A 16033-nucleotide genomic window follows, 5' to 3' on the forward strand; every position below is an offset into this window, starting at 1 on the left:
AAAACAAAGACAACTTGGTTCAAGAGCCCCTTTGTGGTACAAAAACCAGTTTTGCCAGATTCAGGCAAAGCTTATCTTTGGTCACAGTGAGGACAGGGATGATTGAACGTACAGGTATTTCTCAAGCACAAAAGCTAACTCTTTAGAAATCTCCCTTCCCTAAATATATAGCTATTGCAAGTTACTTAAACATCAGTGTTGACCATCTCCTTTGTGCATGTGAATTATTGAAGGTACTTTCCCTACCACGTAGATAGAGGTTTAATACACAAAGAGATTAAATATTAAAGCGGCTTAAGCAAACACTTGCTGTAGAGGACCGAAACTCATGTGTCGTCAGCTCTCAGCAGACCTGGCAGCTCTTGAGCTGTCCCACAGTTGGAAACTAGGGTTTACAGGCTGCAAAAGGCTTTTACCAAGGTGGACTAAAGACACAGAAAGAGTAAGAAGCTCCTTTCATCTTATCAGCGTGAACCTGATAGGAATGAAGCAGAACACAACCACAAACAAGTAGCTTCTACTTTGGGACAGTTTAGATATGGAACATAGAAATAAAAGTTATAGCACTAATGACAACGAAGAATCTTCAAACAAGATGATGCTCTTACTTCTTTGGAAGTCACTTTCTTCACTAAATGTGTATTTTAGTTTCTGCTTTACAATCAGCATTCCTCATAGTAGAAATCTGTGCTCTTACGGTATTCAACCGTTGTGAGATGGAGCAATAATTAGGAGGGTAAAAGCAGATTAATCCTATCAAAACAGACTGGTTTTACCTTCACCTGCATGCCTAGATCACAGCTGTTCAGTGATCCCCTATTAACCTATGAAAGCTGTCCAAAGAAACTGCAGGAATCACTGAACAATCTGTGTTCTTAGTCAGTCTTTGAGAGCTCTCAAAATCCTCTTGAGCCTCACATGAACCAGTGCTGAAATGCAGTGTAGTTCCTTTTATGTGCACAGAATCAAAGCCAAGACAAACTGCAGCCAGTGAAATTCCAGCCTTCCACTCAATTTCACAACTGAGCTCAGAACAAAAGGGAAAACACAAACAAAACAGCACAGGACATATTCCCTTCAGCAGCCTGTTGGCTTTGCTGAGTAGCACAAGTTCTCCAGGACTGAGCCTTATCTTGGTGAATAAAGACAATAAGACATCATGCTGGTGCTAAGCTATTTAACATACATTAGCTGTCAACTTCTCCATACCGATGCTAAACAAATGAATTTACTAAAACCATCAGATGTTCTTACACTCTGTTAGTTTATTAGTGAGGTCACGGACTGCCTTACCGTTCAGAAGGGATAGGAAATTCAGACTCACTCACAAGAACAAGCTGCTAATGAAAAAAGATAACAGCCATGTGCCAAGTTCCCAGAAGTCTGTTAAGAGCTTGGTATTCATTTCCCAAAGCGTGTAGAGTCCCTTTCCACACAGCATTCACACCTTGAATTATGGTTTTAGCTTTAGCACTATCTGAGATGAGCTGTACTCGACTAGAAATTTTCTTGTATAAAAAGATTAAACAACAGAAATTAAGTTTGGTAGATGCCTTCTTTACTCATAAGAATCACATATTCTCACGTAGACACACACCAGCCCTACTCAATTCTATGGTCCTTGGCACACTTACTTTCTCAAAAATCATACAGTAGCTTCAGGTAATTCTGTAGCTCATCTTCAGGCCCACAGCAAGTTATTCTGTTGTGAAATGGGTTTGGGTTTTTTTAATAAAAACCCTATGAATTCATTTGTTTTTCTTCTTCCTAAAGGGGCAGATCAGGGAGTCTGGGAGAAGAAGAGAAGCAAGGAAGGTGGCAGCAGAGGCAGAATTAAGAGGTTATACAGACTGATAGCCAGTACGACTTTTTCTTCTTCCAATGAGATAAGATATAAAGACAAGAACGATAAGGAAGCCAAGTGCCATGCCCACTGCGATGGGAATAAGAAAGTTCAGGTCAGAATCAGCCAAGCATTCTTCAGCTGCAGAAAGAAGAAGAAAAAAAAGGCAAGGGAGAAAAAATTAGTAAAGGAAACCAAGCATTAGAAACCGAAGCAAGCAAGGAGCAGACACTTTTGAGACCTTAACACTGGATTAGATACAGCAATACATATAACGTAAATTAGTTGAATCAAAAACTGAGTAAAGAGTTGATAAAGACTGATTTCTTTACACGCATAGATTACACATCATTTGTATTCGTACATTTAATTTCTTCCTGCTCTAGCAAGCAGTATACAAAACAGCACACATCAGCTGATCACACCTGAGTTAACAGCAATATAACAACAAAGAAAAAGACAGGCTGGTGTATCGCTGCTTTGTCTAGGGACTTCCCAAACCTTCAATGTTCTCCAGCTTCTGGACACAGAGAGAACCAACAGACAGCACACCAAGCGACAAAGAGACAGCCAAGATACATATGCTGAAAGCACTGAATGTAAAATACTGAAAGACTTCTCTCCTTAAGTAACTTTATTTAGTTTCATTCCAAGTACAAGAAAAGGGTTATTGGTTTCAGCTGAAAACTACACAGACTTTATTGAAATCAACAGCGAGACAGCTGTAATGCTATGGTGGCTTTTAATCCACAGGTTATAAAATATGTGATGAACTCCTTGCTGGTACAAACACTCATGCAAGAATTCAAACAACACTGGGAACCGATTTCCAACTCAGTGATGCACCCTAGGCATGGAGGCAGGGCTTGGCCTTCTTCCTGTTTGTAGAGAGCAGAGCCCCACCTGCGTGGTGCCAAGATGAGATGTTTCATAAGAGATGACAGTGTCCGTGTACTGCTTCAGCACTGCAAGGGTGCTTGGCTTGCATGCTTTCAACAAAGCAGAGCTCCTCATAAAACTTTTTGCTTGGGTTTGTATTAGAGCAGAGCATCAGGCACACTTTCAATGCGTTATCCAAAGTTATTGTTCTAAGTGAATATTTAAGCCATTTGAGCCTCTGACTGAACCAGTGTTGGTTATGGGAAATTCATTGTTTTGATTTAGCTCACTACAGTGCAGTACCCCTTCACGAACGCACACTGGCTAAGAGGAAAAAGCACACCACGGGAGGTTCAGCACCTGAAAATGCTGAACTCAGACAATCTGAAGGCACCTACAGCCAGTAGAGCAACACTGGGAAAGGGGGAAAAAAGTGGAAAGGAAATACATACCTTACACAGTGAGCTATTCCAAAATATTCTGATTACTGAGAAAGTGTGCAAGTATCTTAAAAAGAGAACTACATTTGATATTTAGTCATCTTTGTTCACTGAAGATCAACGTACACAATTTAACTACTAAATGTGGTATAATGGGTTGTCAATACTTAAACATGAATTAATTTCCTAAGGATGAAAGGTGCCCGAGCAGGCAGCAACAAGAAATTCCCTCTCTTCTTTAAAGGAAGGAGATTGCTGCCATATGCGTCACACTATGGCACTGCTACAAGGAATTCCCAGGATAAAAAGGGCTTAAAGTTTCATACCAGGAACATTCCATCCTTTACCTCTCTCCAGTTTGCCACTGCTGCTGGCACACGTCTGTCCATGTGCTGTTATGTACAATGCTTAGAAGGTCCACAGCAGTATCTTCAGCTGTACAACCTGGTAACTGTGCACCCCAAGCAGCAGACTCCACATCCAGGCCAGGATGAAGGGCTTTTTCCACGTGTTTGGTTGTACATGTCTCCATTTAAAATAACCAGAAATTTTCACCCCCAATATTTTAACCTTAGCATAAAAGCTATCTTCCCTTTTAATTCCAATCATGAGACACAGCCAATGGCCCCAAATTTTGTGGTTTTATTGGTATACCCCGCACCATAGAAAACACTGTGGCAGACTTAAAACTTAGAGATGTTCATTGGCTGGAAAAGCTTCTTTTGAGGACCAGAATTATGGATGGCGCCTTTAAGCTAAAAGAGCAGAAATCTTGGTATCTTAGAGCACAATTTTAGTAGTCAGTAAACTGTATATAAGGCACAGTCAATAGTAATCAAACCAAACCCCAGTCTATGATAGTTTATACACATTAACATTCAACACCCACAAGCTCACACAAGTCAAATGCTGTTTCCACAGACCAGAACAAAACTATTTCTTTCACGTGCCGCTGCATGTCTTTAATATTCTGGGTTAATGTGCAATAGTTTGGCAGAAGTGGAACTGATGAATCAATAAGTTAGGAACTACTAGTTGTCACAGTTTATGTTTGAACCTAACAATGCTTTCTTCTAACAACCCATCTGCCTGGCTCCACAAGCAAAGCATCTTTTGAATTCTGATTATTTTTCAAATAAAGTTAAACTTTTCCATTTAAAAACTACTCATATCCAACATTACAGCAAGAAAGTAAGCCAGTATGTACCAGGATAACTAATCCTCCCAAAGCTGTTCCTACTGCTGCAGGCACAGCTAAGTTCTCTGCCTCTGGGCTACAGACCTCAGCTAAATAGAAAAAGGGCAAGTCTGAAAAAGAAATGCATTTGAATAGAAGAATTTAACACTATCATCTCCTTCTAATTATTCAGACCAGTTGTGCCTTTCCCCAGCAGGACATCAGCCAGCCATCCACAGAGCCCTGACCTCCTCCCAGAACACAAAAGCAATAGCTCCCCTTCCTAAACATCCTAACAGACTCAAAATTCTGTTACATACAGTCTTGAAAATGACAGTAGTAACTCCTGCAGACTCTTGCAGGCTGACATGTACTGACAATTTGATGTCTGCAGTCCCATCATAGGTTAAATAAACTTTGATTTGCATTCTTAGGAGCCCCACTGCTAAGCTCTTTAACAAGAGCCTATTAAAATACTTGTGCTCTTCACAGTAAAAAAAGCTTCAGCTGACACTTCAGGAAGGTGCTAACATTATTTTGACCTTGTATAGCAGATAAGAAGGTAGCTCCAACACAGTGATTATATAAGCAGTGCAGGCTAGAACCAAGAAAAGTGTATAGGATTAAACTGCACTTTTTCCCCTTGTCATATGGCCGTAGAATTCACAAGGTAGGCTAGAAAGAGATACGGTACAAGGAAGACTAGTCTCTCTAGATTCAGAAAAACAGTATGCAGTAGTACTGTCACCAGAAGAGCTGGCAGCACAAACAGGATCAACACAGCCTCCATCACAGAGGATGAAACTCCTAGCCAATTCCCAGGCAGCTCCCTAAGGCTTTCCTACTTCTGCGGAATGCAGAGACCAATTCAATTTTCCAGGGCAACTGCAAGGAGAAACTGAGCTGTTCATAGCTCACCCATTTAAGATGGCAAAAAAAAAATCAACCTTAAAAACATCCTGCCTGGATGTGAAGACAACTGACACAAAAAGCTGACAAGCAAATTTCAAATGTTGAACCAGATGTACAGTGTCTCAGTCGGCTCCCCAACTGTCTTCTGCCAGTGGATTGGGCCAGAAGGCGCTGCAAAACAAGGTATTAAGACACAAACAACAGAGGACTCTTTGAGGAGCACCTTCACCAGCTACAGAACAGACTCTCTGATGCAGACTGACTGAAGTTGACCTTACTCATTTAGTTTATTTTCTTTAAAAAAAGACAGTACAAGATGTCCTTTTTCAAATTGGTTAAAAAACATGACCAAGTTTCCTTAAGAAATAGAACAATCTTTATTATTTAGAGCACATGTTGAACAGGTTGACAGTTCTCTATGGAGCAATACATACAGGAAAACTAGTGGTTTTATAACAACAGGCATTCAGGTGAAACTTAGATGTTTTTTGAACCAGTTATCTGCACATCAGTCTAGGAGTACTTGAATCTCTGAGCCAATATACTTGCACGTGAAGAGTAAGTTGCAGGGCTTAGCAAAGATACTCCTAGTATCGTTGTATTTTTGGAGCAGTCTGCACTAATCTTCTCTATTGGAAACCGTGCACAGTCCAAAAATTTGCATGGTCAGATGAGTACAGTGTGGTAACTACTCCTTAACAGAAATGCATGTGTAACTGGTGCCACTGCACATCAGTCACAAAAATGTTAAAAATCTAGATGAACTTCTGCATTTCAGGATATATTAATATGAAAATCATTAGATCCACTTTTTTTTAAATTAAAATGGTAAGTCTTGAAGCCTGTTTCAGAATTAACCTTATAGCAGTTCCTCACTTTCATTAAAATGAATTTCAGTAACTGATGCAAAATTCAAGCTGTAGGCTACAAGCTATAGTAAGCATTACCCACCCATACTTGCTTCCTTGGCTAGTATCAGAGTAAACTGTTTTTACAAAAAATTAAAGAAATTACTGAAAGAAGTGTGTTTTATGATTTGTATACAAACATGCCACAGACATCTCTACAACCCTAGGAAACACTAATAAAACACTAAACCAGCTCTGATGCAGGCTAAACTCATTCTAAAGAGGGAGGCAACGTTATGTTCATTAAATAACCAGTTTAGGCAGCTCATGTTATGACATACGCAAAAAAGCCACACTTACCTAGAAGTCTGAAAACTTGGGGTGTTTTTCCCATGCAGTAAAAACTGTATTAGAGCACACGGAGGCCAGAGAGAAGTTGTGCAGCAAGGGTTAGTCTCTACAGAGCTGCAGTTTAAGAACAGTCCAGTTGCACTGCATTTATTTGTTAAGCTAGTTATACTTTCCATACAGCAAGGAAAAACAGGTTTTGTGGGTCCATCTGAGACTTGTTTGGCTTTTCCATTCTTAACATTAATAAACGCTACACAGCAAACAATCAAACACAAAGTACATTAAACATTCAGAATGCCAATGGCGGGCCGCTGTAGTGTGAATTTTGATTGGCAGAGAACCAGTCAAGATGAAGATTTAAAGACAGCTCAAGCTGCAACAACAGATACTGGCTCATTAAATGAAAGCATCTTTAAAAAATGGTCATTCAAAGCAACAACACAGACCAGTTCTGTGCAGAGTATGATATAAAGTTAAGTGCACTTTAAGTTCTGGAATATTTAGAAAGGTTATTCCCTTTAAACTGATGCCAGCAGAAAAGCTTGCATTAATTTAGCAGAACTCTGCCTCAGATGAGTATTTTAGATGACTGCCAAGGTATAATAAGTGATGAAGAATTCAGTGCTTAACAGTAATTTTCCTTTTTTCTTTTCTGAAAGCATTTGGAAACAGCACTGAAGTCTTCCTATATATCCACCATTTGGCAAATACAGGTTACCCATTTTGTTTGTACAGACAGGGTATAGGAATGATTCCCGAAACTACACCAAGGCAGGAGTAAAGTACTCAGACTGTCAAAGCCAAGTAAGTTACTGCTGCCACTTCAAAAGATCACTTAATCACCAGCCTCAAGTTCCATTCTATGAAAAACAAAGTTGTTACTGGGCATCGTACAATCCTTGTTAAATACTATACAAGTCAACATAGTGACTAATACTGCCAGCTTAACCCACAAGTATGACAACAACTAAGGAACGCAGAGGAGAGAAGCAAGTACAAATTCTATGCTATTCTGGGAGTTGCCCAATGCACTTTAGTTTAGAATGTATCCTTGTTTCAGGCTACAGTTTGTAAAAAGCAGAAATAAATCCTAAACATTTTAGGGTTTTTGCAAGATAAAATCCTTAGCCTAACAATTCATTCAGTATTTGACATCTTCAAAACAGCTATGAAACCCATGTTGTCTTCTTCGAGCAGGAAGACTAAAAATGTAGTTCTGCTTCATCTGAGAGAAGCACTCCCTCTTTGTTTCTCAACTCCAGTTAGCTGTGGCTAGTAATTACTCCTAAGTTTTGGGTCTTTTTTGGACTTCAGAACTTGCACTTGCTTTGTTTAGAGTGAAATCAGAACAGGAATCACACTTAGATTCACAAAGTTTGATATCCAGCATAGCTTTTTCTTCTGCCAATTATGTAAGCAAGCACTATAATGGCAATCAAGCCAGCAAGTGCGGCACCAACTACAATTGGGATTAGAATGTCGTCATCATCCAGCGAACACTCCTGGGCTGTAGATGAAAAAAATGTTGCAACAAGGAATAAATAAAGACAAAATACTTGCCAAGTGTGGTATAAAAATCTGAAGGTTCATAAAGCAAGTGCTATTACATCTTTGAACTAAGAGAGAAAGAACTGCAGAGGTCTCAAGGGTACGTCTAAGCATTGTAATCACTTGGAATGTTTGACAAACTATAGTAACCTAACAGTGTATGAGTTTTCACATGCATAAGATCTTTACTAGAGAAGAGAGTAGCCATTCTTCTACTTTTAAAAGAACAGAACCAGGCTCATCTACTTCACAGTTAAGGCAAGACTGGTGCTTTTACTCATTAGGAATAAAGTGACCTTGATTTGGTATCAAGAACCTACCCAGGATGGAGATGTGTTTAAGAGAGATGAAATAACTCTAATGAGGAGAAGGAAGCTATCTGCAACTTGAACTACAGAGTGAAATGGGGCCCTAACTCTACAAGATGCATTATGATCAATACTGTTTACCCTGCATGTGTTTGGGGAGTTAAACTTACCTCTACCAAAAAAAAAAAAAGGAAGTGAAAAAATGTGCACCCAATCTATGTGTCTACAGATTAGCCTAATAAGACTGTAGTGCAAGTATTGTCATTAAGCACAAACACCAGGTTACTAAAAATTAAGAAACAGGTCACTTAAACCATTCCAGTTTTCCCCACACAAGACCAGGATAACACAAACATTTCAGAATCTTTCTTTAGTTCTGGATATTCAAGACTGCTTCTGAAAGAAGCTTTGTTTATTCATTTCCCCCCTCAACACTCCTGTTCCTTAGACTGACAGGTAAAAAGAAACTAAACACCTAACAGTGTTACCAAAGTCCACTTGTGCTGAGGTTTTGCCCCATTTTCTTATATATTCGAGCTACAAAAAGCTGTATGTCAGGATGGTATCAGATAATTTCTAACCTATACTGCAAGGCAACACTTAAGTCCCTCTTAGTTAGAGGGTCTCTAACTCCTTCAAGTCTTATGAAGGAGAACCAACATACGTAGCGGATATTTTTTAAGTGAGAACAAAGCTTTCCCTGAACTTGAATGTCAGTCTCCAAACTCCACTTCATTCCATGCGTAAACCCCAATGCTGGTGCTTTTTTGCAAGTAACAATTTTGCAAGTATTGCAAGAATTAACAAAAGAACTCTTACCTGTAGAGAACTTATTTTCCTCCACAAGGAATGGCTGAATCCATAGATTAAATGTATGTATTTGAATATTGTCACTAATTTCAAGAGTTTGCTCTTTTTGGCACATATAAGAAGTACCAAGGAAAGCATCCCACTTGCTGAAATTGCTGTTATCTGCATTTGAGATGACTAAACAAAGAGGAAGGAAAAAGAAAGGAAACAAGAAATTTGTATGCCCACTTCAAACGCAAGAATGTTGCTAATACAATCATAAGACTAAGGACCTGAATCTAGAGGGCTCAACTTTTCAACACTGACTACTCTGAAAAACAAGGTAGTCTGAAGTGCAACTGATCTGCTTAACCAAGAGAAATCAGGCACTGAAGTTATTATAGTACTTAACAATATCCTATTCTCCACACAGGCTTTTCTTGTGCCTCCATTCATCCCAACACTGTGTTGGGATGCCCTTTTAACTGCAACAGACATGACAAGCAAATTTAAAAAAACCCATACTTTCCATTTGGAAACAAGTATGCTTTTGTTTTTACAGCACTGGTCTCTTTTCCCAGTGAGAGCTAAGTAGAAGTGGTTGGAAGATACAGCAGCATCTTCAGTCAAAGACAACAGCTGGTTTAAGTATAATAAAAAGCTTCATCGTTGGTACAACTGTATTTCACACCTCAAAAGTCTGTTACTGGAAACATTATAAAGAAGATCTCTTAATTTCGTAAGATGGTTTGGGTTGAAAGAGACCCTAAAGAGCATCTAGTTCCAACCCACTGCCACAGGCAGGGAGGGACATCTTCCACTACACCAGGTTGCTCAAAGCCCTGTCCAACCTGGCCTTTAACACTTCTATGGATGTGGCATCCACAGCTTCTCTACTCTAGTGCCTCACCACCCTCAATTTGTATAGACACACATTAGCAGAAGTTTCAGGAAAAGGGAATAATCCCACACTGATGTTTAAAGTAGCTTACAGCTATTTCTGCTTACTGCTTTTGTTCCTACTAATGTAAGGCTTAAAGTAGGAAGCAACAGTAAGCATAAACAGCATTGGAAAAAAAAAAGTTGGAAGTATTTGATAAATACAGACATTAAATAAAAGTTTAGACTTGGCTTTAAGGCAGATACAATTTCTTACCAGAACCATTCAGGCGATTGAGCAGTGTAACATTCACCTCTTTCAGGTAAAATTTTTGTGCAGTTTTGCTTACATTTTTCTGTTTAAGAAAAAAGAACCAAGTGTCAGTGTGCATTCTGTAGTTTTAACGTTAAGAACACAGGCTTTACAAAGGCTAACATATCTACCAGTGTCTTACAGCTGTTTCTACAGCTTTAAGCCAGTATTTCATTTGTCTTGAGGCATTCAGCTAGCCAGCTCCGCATTCTATATGGGAACAGACTACCACTAGCAAGTGACTGAAGGGTTTACTATTATTGATCATCATGTAATGCTGTTGGAAATATAGTTTAAAGTAAGAGAAGCTACTTACAACAACAAATGTGAAACCTATCAATGTGCTATTTCCATCATTCAATTTCAGAGTAGCTGTTGTGTTACCACAGGCACCATCTGCGCTAGTTGTCTTTGGGTTGATGTTGATCAGAAGAGGCTGAAACACAGACACACCACATCAAGGCCATTCAGCTGCCATCAGGAAGACACTGTTTCAGTCAGCAGCAGTCTTAGACTAGAAGAGCTCGTCATGAAGATGACCACAGGAAGATTAAGCCTAGCTACTACCAAATCAAGGCTACTTGAGTTAAGTTTACATGCTGGTAATGCTGAAGCAAACGAATTGAGGTCCTGTTTTGTTGCTCCAATACAACAGGTTAGCTCTGGCTCCCTCTGTGGAGAAAAGACCGTATCTGCAGGGACCAACTGCCATAAAATTAAGGAAGCTCCAGGCTTTTAATAACTTTAGAGGTACTCCCAGCAACAGGTTAAATAGAATCCATATAGGGTTTTAAAGCTAAATACTATGCCACAAAAGTATTCTGATGTCAGAGAGATGTTATGTACAATATTTAGAAGCAGTACTGGACAGTAAGCAGCATACAAAGCCAATACCCTGCACTCAGATTTCATACCAGATAATTACAACCTTTGTACTTTTCTAAAGATAGAAGAGAAGCACCTTGTCTTGGGAAACGTTCAGCTGCAGCCCCACATTAGCCAGAAGACAAGTTTTATTTCCACTTTTAAGAGAATAGTTTCCTGTTTCTGGATTCTCCACAGGTTTGGGAGCAGTAGTTGGAGCAGGTGACGCAGTGGTAGTAGATGCAGTAGTTACATTGGCAACAGTAGGAGGAACTGTAGGTGCTGAAGTAGGTGTATCCGCATGACACCTAGACTCTGAAAAGAAATTTAATCATCATTTTAGTGCTGAAACTGTATTGAACTCTTACAACTCAGAAGTCAGTTTAATGCAGATAACCAGTTTCTCACTGGGGGCTGCTAATCAAGTCACAAGTCTTAAACTCAACACTATGGTGCAGTATTCCAAATAATTTACAGCTATTGTTTTTTCTCAGAAATTCTGTAATGCTCTCAGTTTTGAATCCATGTAGCATATGCAATACTGCTTAACTCTGACCCACAAAAGTGAAACACACAAAGACAGATGGTTGTGTGATATGTATTTGCTGTAGACAAAATAAGCAACCCTATTAAGTTATATGTAGCAGGATCACATGCTCATCTCTTGATAGGCTCTGAACTGTTTAAATGAAAAAAAAAACCCAACCCAAAACAGAGGCTACCAGTGAAAATGGAAGACAGTCAGTTAAAAACCTTGAAGCTCAAATGATCTAGTCAGCAACCATAGTTCTAAAGTGCTTATTTTTAATACCTCACTAACTGGAATATACACTTTATTACACTATCTCCTTGGCATGGGAACAATCTACATGACTATGTATCAAAAACCCCCAAAACTAAACCTGTCCTACTTATCTGTTTTTCCAGGAACAAAGAAAGATGTACTAAAGGATATTTACATGAATGTTAGTCGACACAGCACATCTTAGAACTGGTGGATTTTTTATTATGGGGCTTTGCTCCCTGCCCTAAGATGCAGTACAAAGAAAGCTCATTCACAAATTGAAATGCTCACCTTTTTTACCAATTGTGCCATTCTGAACAAACGCCTGCACAGTCACATTCCAGAAAATCTGTGTTACACTTTCTGCTTCAAGGAAGTCAGTATTATGACACACAAAGACGTTATTCAGTTGAACTGGCTGCATAGTATCCTTTACAACAATAGTAACTGGTCCTACAAATAAGCACAAATATTTTAATGCGTTATGAACTACAAGAACATTTATAAACACTGTTATGCTTTATTTGATAAGACAAAAATATAATTAATTAAGTTTAGCAATCCTAACCTCTCTTAAATGTTTTACCTATGGGTCCTGACCTGAAGTGCTAAGTAATGCAGAGAAGTAATCGTGCTTTCAGAACTAGACAAGCCATTAGAAAGGTAAATCCTTTAATCTAAGTTTTTAATTTAAGGAAAATAAAACCCACCCTATTATTAGTATGTATTAGTCCATGGAAAGCCTAACACTGTATCGCTTTGCTAGGAGGAAGGTCAAGTAGTGCACACTAAAATGAATCTTCCATGTGCTCGTTGTCTATGAGCAGCACCTTATTGATAAGCGCTGTTCAAACAGTTAACATTCCTCTTTCATTCCACTTCAACAAATCACATATTAGTGAAGCTAACTAGTCTGTACTCTTACCCAACTGGCAGGTATGATGAACAGTTAGGCAGTGCATGGCCACATAAGTTATTAGATACATTATTAGTCCTTCTCACTTTGAAAAAGCCAACTGAGGTCAGGGACGTAAGATCTGACACTTGCAGCCAAAACTGTTTTGTAAGAAGGATTCTGCACTGAACATTACCTTTTCTTTTAGCATCAGGAAATACAGTGGTATCATTGGTGTTGTAGGTAAATGTGATGAAGTCCCCCTGGTAAGTTTCATTGGTTTTTGTGAAGTTAACACTCCAAGAGTGACCTTCTCCAAACTGTACTGCCAGAAGTGCAGCTTTTGTGTCATTGCCACAGACGCTTCCATCATGTGTCACATTGGATGACAGGTTCAAGGTTGTGTTTTTCTAGAAGAGGAGGGTAGGCTTAAATGTTTTCACAGACAGAAGTTCTTACCATGACACTGTTATAAACCTGCTGGAGTTACACAGGACCTTGCACAAGATCAGCAGGATTATTTTAAGTTGTTCTACAAAGTTAAGAAAAAGGCTCCCTGATATGTGACTAAGAAAGGAGTCACAGCAGGTTCACGTGCAAAAGTAGAACTCCAACCTGTCTATAAATCTTGGCTGTGCTGAGCTGCAATCTACATTTACTATCTAGGCTAAGAACATTACTACAGAGATAAACAAAACCCACCAAGTTTGACTGATACATCAATTAAGTACAATAGGGCATTTTCAGTTATTTGTATTATTAATTGGGAACTTATGCTTTGTTTTACAATGAATATTTAGGAATAGTCTTAACAACTGACTTAGTAAAAAAGGGAAAAGTAACAAACCAAAGGCCCTCAGTGACAGTGTACTTAAACTTTCACCTGGGGCAAAATAACAATTGTCAATAAAAGTTACCTCCAAGTACTTACATAATCACTACTGTTTGTTTCATATGTTATCAAGAATTTCATCATCCAGTTTGCATACAGGCATGTAGCATTAGCGCCATCCTTTACATCTACTTCCACTGCATCAGACTGGAAAAAAACTATAAAATATGATTATTAGCTACTAAGACATTGCTTTTACTTCATTTTCTAGAATTACTTAAGAGGGCAGCTCATTATAAAGCAGCGAATTATTTCAGGGCTGGATTCAATTCGCCAAACACTGCAAGAATAGCTAGAGTGCTAAAAAGTATTACAACTATGAAGCACACCATAAACTTATCAAAGCTAGATAAAAAAAAGAGAGAATGTTGTATAGTTTATTTACCTGACAGAGACTAATAACCTAAATGAGCATTAATTTGTGCTGACATACTGAGTGCATGAACATAACACTTAAACAATATACTGCTGGTAGGCCAGGGTCTTCCTATTATCTATCAGTGGTATGGCTCAAGCTGACCTCTTAAGCAGTGGGGTCAGGGTGCCCGCATTGTTTCCACAATCTCTCTCTCTGCACACAGGGATGTTGAACTCCCCTCACGTTTCCGGATAACTTTCCACAGTGGTTGGATCGCACCGCTGTGAACCGCATCCGCGGCACTCCCCGGGCAGCGCTACTGTGAGCGGCGGTGGCCGCTGACCCCACGGCCCGAGCCAGGCGTAGGTGAGGAGAGCAGGCTGCCGACATCCCCGCCTCCAGCTGCCCACCCGCCGGGAAGAGCCGCGCCGGTGGGCCCGCAGCGAGCAGGCTACACCTGCGGGCGGGCCCTCGGCTGAGGCACACTCGCTACCACCCTGCCCGGCCCCGCGGCTCTCTGCCACTGCGGCGGCAGTACCAGCAACAGGCCCCCGCTCCCCGCCGCGGCGGCAGCAGCGCGCCGGGGCTGGCCTGGGGCAGACGCCGCGGGGCTGGATGGCCCCAAGGCCTGGTGAGGGCCGCGGCAGCACCGCGCGCGACCGACCGTTGCCCGACGCGGCGTCACGTGCGCGAAAGGGCGGGGGAGGGGGCGGCACGCACCCGCGGGGACACCTGCCCCCCCCCCGCCCGTCCGTCCGTCCGTCCCGCCCGTCCCTGCCGCCACCGGCTCCCGCAGGACCGGGCACGGCCGCGCTCACCGGAGGTGCCGAGCAGCAGCAAGAGGAGCGGGACGAAGGCGCACCGCGGCCCCATGCTGACTGTGGGTGCGCCGAGAAACAGCGAGAGCGACCGAGCCCTCGACATCGGTCATGTGAGGGGAGGGGCGGGGCGGGGCGGCGCCGCCAATCGCCGCGCCGGGGCTCGATTCCATGGGTCGCGGATGGGTTGCGCGGCGCGTACCGCCTCGGGCGGGCGGTGAGGGAGCGGCCGTTGTGGGCCCAGTAGGAGCGCGTTGACGGCGGTCTGGTTCGTCCCTCGGCAGCCGTTGCTGTCTCCAGCAGGGCTTCTGTAGGTTGAGAAGAGAAGGCTGAGAGAAGATGCGCACCCAGAGAGGTTTAATAGAGGCCTTTGCTGCCACAAGTAAAGCTCTTTCCCATGCTTACAATCAATAAAAAGAGGGAGAAACGAACTAAATTGAGCTCAATGTTCAAGTCAGCGGTGCAGGAGCGGCAGAGCGGTGCAGCGGGCTGCCATGCAGGGTCATGGGGGCTAGGACATGGCTCTGCTCAGCCCTGCCGTGGCTGCGGGTGTCTCTAGGTCTGTCAGGGCTGTGTCCATCCTCTCGGTCAGAGATGTACTCGGGTTCTCTGGAGGCTCTTGCCTCCACCGTGACTGGGCAGAAACCCTTCCAGCTATGGGCTCCGTAAAGCCTCCCTGCCTTACGGAGGCCGGCACTAGCTGGCAATAGCACAGGGGACTGGGACGCTTTGCTGTGTTTTAGCCAGGCCTGCAATGCAAAACGTGGGACGGAAAATGGGAGAAAGCAGCTGCCTGGTGCAAATGAGGGAGAAAGAGGGAAGGAGAGAGGGAGAAGATGGCAGTGGACAGGAAACATGGTGGATCTGAGACTAAACGGAGGTGTAAAGTGTGGTGGATGTTGGATTGCAGCCTGGAGATTATTGATGAGGGAAAAAGAAGCTGGCTTGGTAGAGAAAAGGGAGACGGGAAGAAGAGATTGAGGCCAAGCGGAAGGAGGGAAAATGGCGGGCAGGTGCTCAGCTGCCTGAGGAGACTGGAGCTCTAGACTCAGTGAGGAAGGGCCCTCATTGAATAGCATATTCCTGGTTGTGATGCTGGGGGATATCTGCAAATAGTACTTTGAATAATCAGGCA

At 41.7% G+C, this 16033-nt stretch overlaps 1 protein-coding gene across 2 annotated transcripts; it reads right to left on the reverse strand.

Annotated features, from left to right (window-relative positions):
• Window positions 1-1247: 1247 nt before the first annotated feature.
• LAMP2 (lysosomal associated membrane protein 2) lies at window positions 1248-15031 on the reverse strand. 2 transcript variants are annotated; one of them, XM_057425093.1, is made up of 9 exons: window positions 14899-15031; window positions 13762-13880; window positions 13027-13240; window positions 12227-12388; window positions 11249-11466; window positions 10604-10723; window positions 10252-10330; window positions 9126-9293; window positions 1248-1984 (listed from the first exon to the last, which is right to left on the reverse strand). In XM_057425093.1, the coding sequence occupies exons 1-9, from the start codon at window positions 15002-15004 to the stop codon at window positions 1842-1844; spliced, it is 1329 nt and encodes a 442-aa protein (XP_057281076.1). In that variant the 5' UTR covers window positions 15005-15031; the 3' UTR covers window positions 1248-1841. The 2 variants fall into 2 exon arrangements, with proteins under 2 accessions (XP_057281076.1, XP_057281077.1); XM_057425094.1 differs by lacking the exon at window positions 1248-1984 and adding an exon at window positions 6484-7957.
• Between the last annotated feature and the right edge of the window lie 1002 nt (window positions 15032-16033).

Source organism: Pezoporus wallicus, unplaced genomic scaffold, assembly GCF_028554395.1.
Source record: "Pezoporus wallicus isolate ANWC-B61680 ecotype Strahan unplaced genomic scaffold, APGP_CSIRO_Pwel_v1 scaffold_6445, whole genome shotgun sequence".
Classification (NCBI taxonomy): Eukaryota; Metazoa; Chordata; class Aves; order Psittaciformes; family Psittacidae; genus Pezoporus; species Pezoporus wallicus.

What these genes read in the sequence shown, in the direction of transcription:
- LAMP2 (XM_057425093.1), bottom strand. Translation starts at nt 15,004, where the DNA reads ATGTCGAGGGCTCGGTCGCTCTCGCTGTTTCTCGGCGCACCCACAGTC. An exon ending in AAACAAACAGTAGTGATTAT is followed by an intron (nt 13,241 to 13,761) that starts GTAAGTACTTGG and finishes CTCCTCTTCTAG; the next exon opens with AAAAACACAACCTTGAACCT. An exon ending in TGGCACAATTGGTAAAAAAG is followed by an intron (nt 11,467 to 12,226) that starts GTGAGCATTTCA and finishes ATTTCTTTTCAG; the next exon opens with AGTCTAGGTGTCATGCGGAT.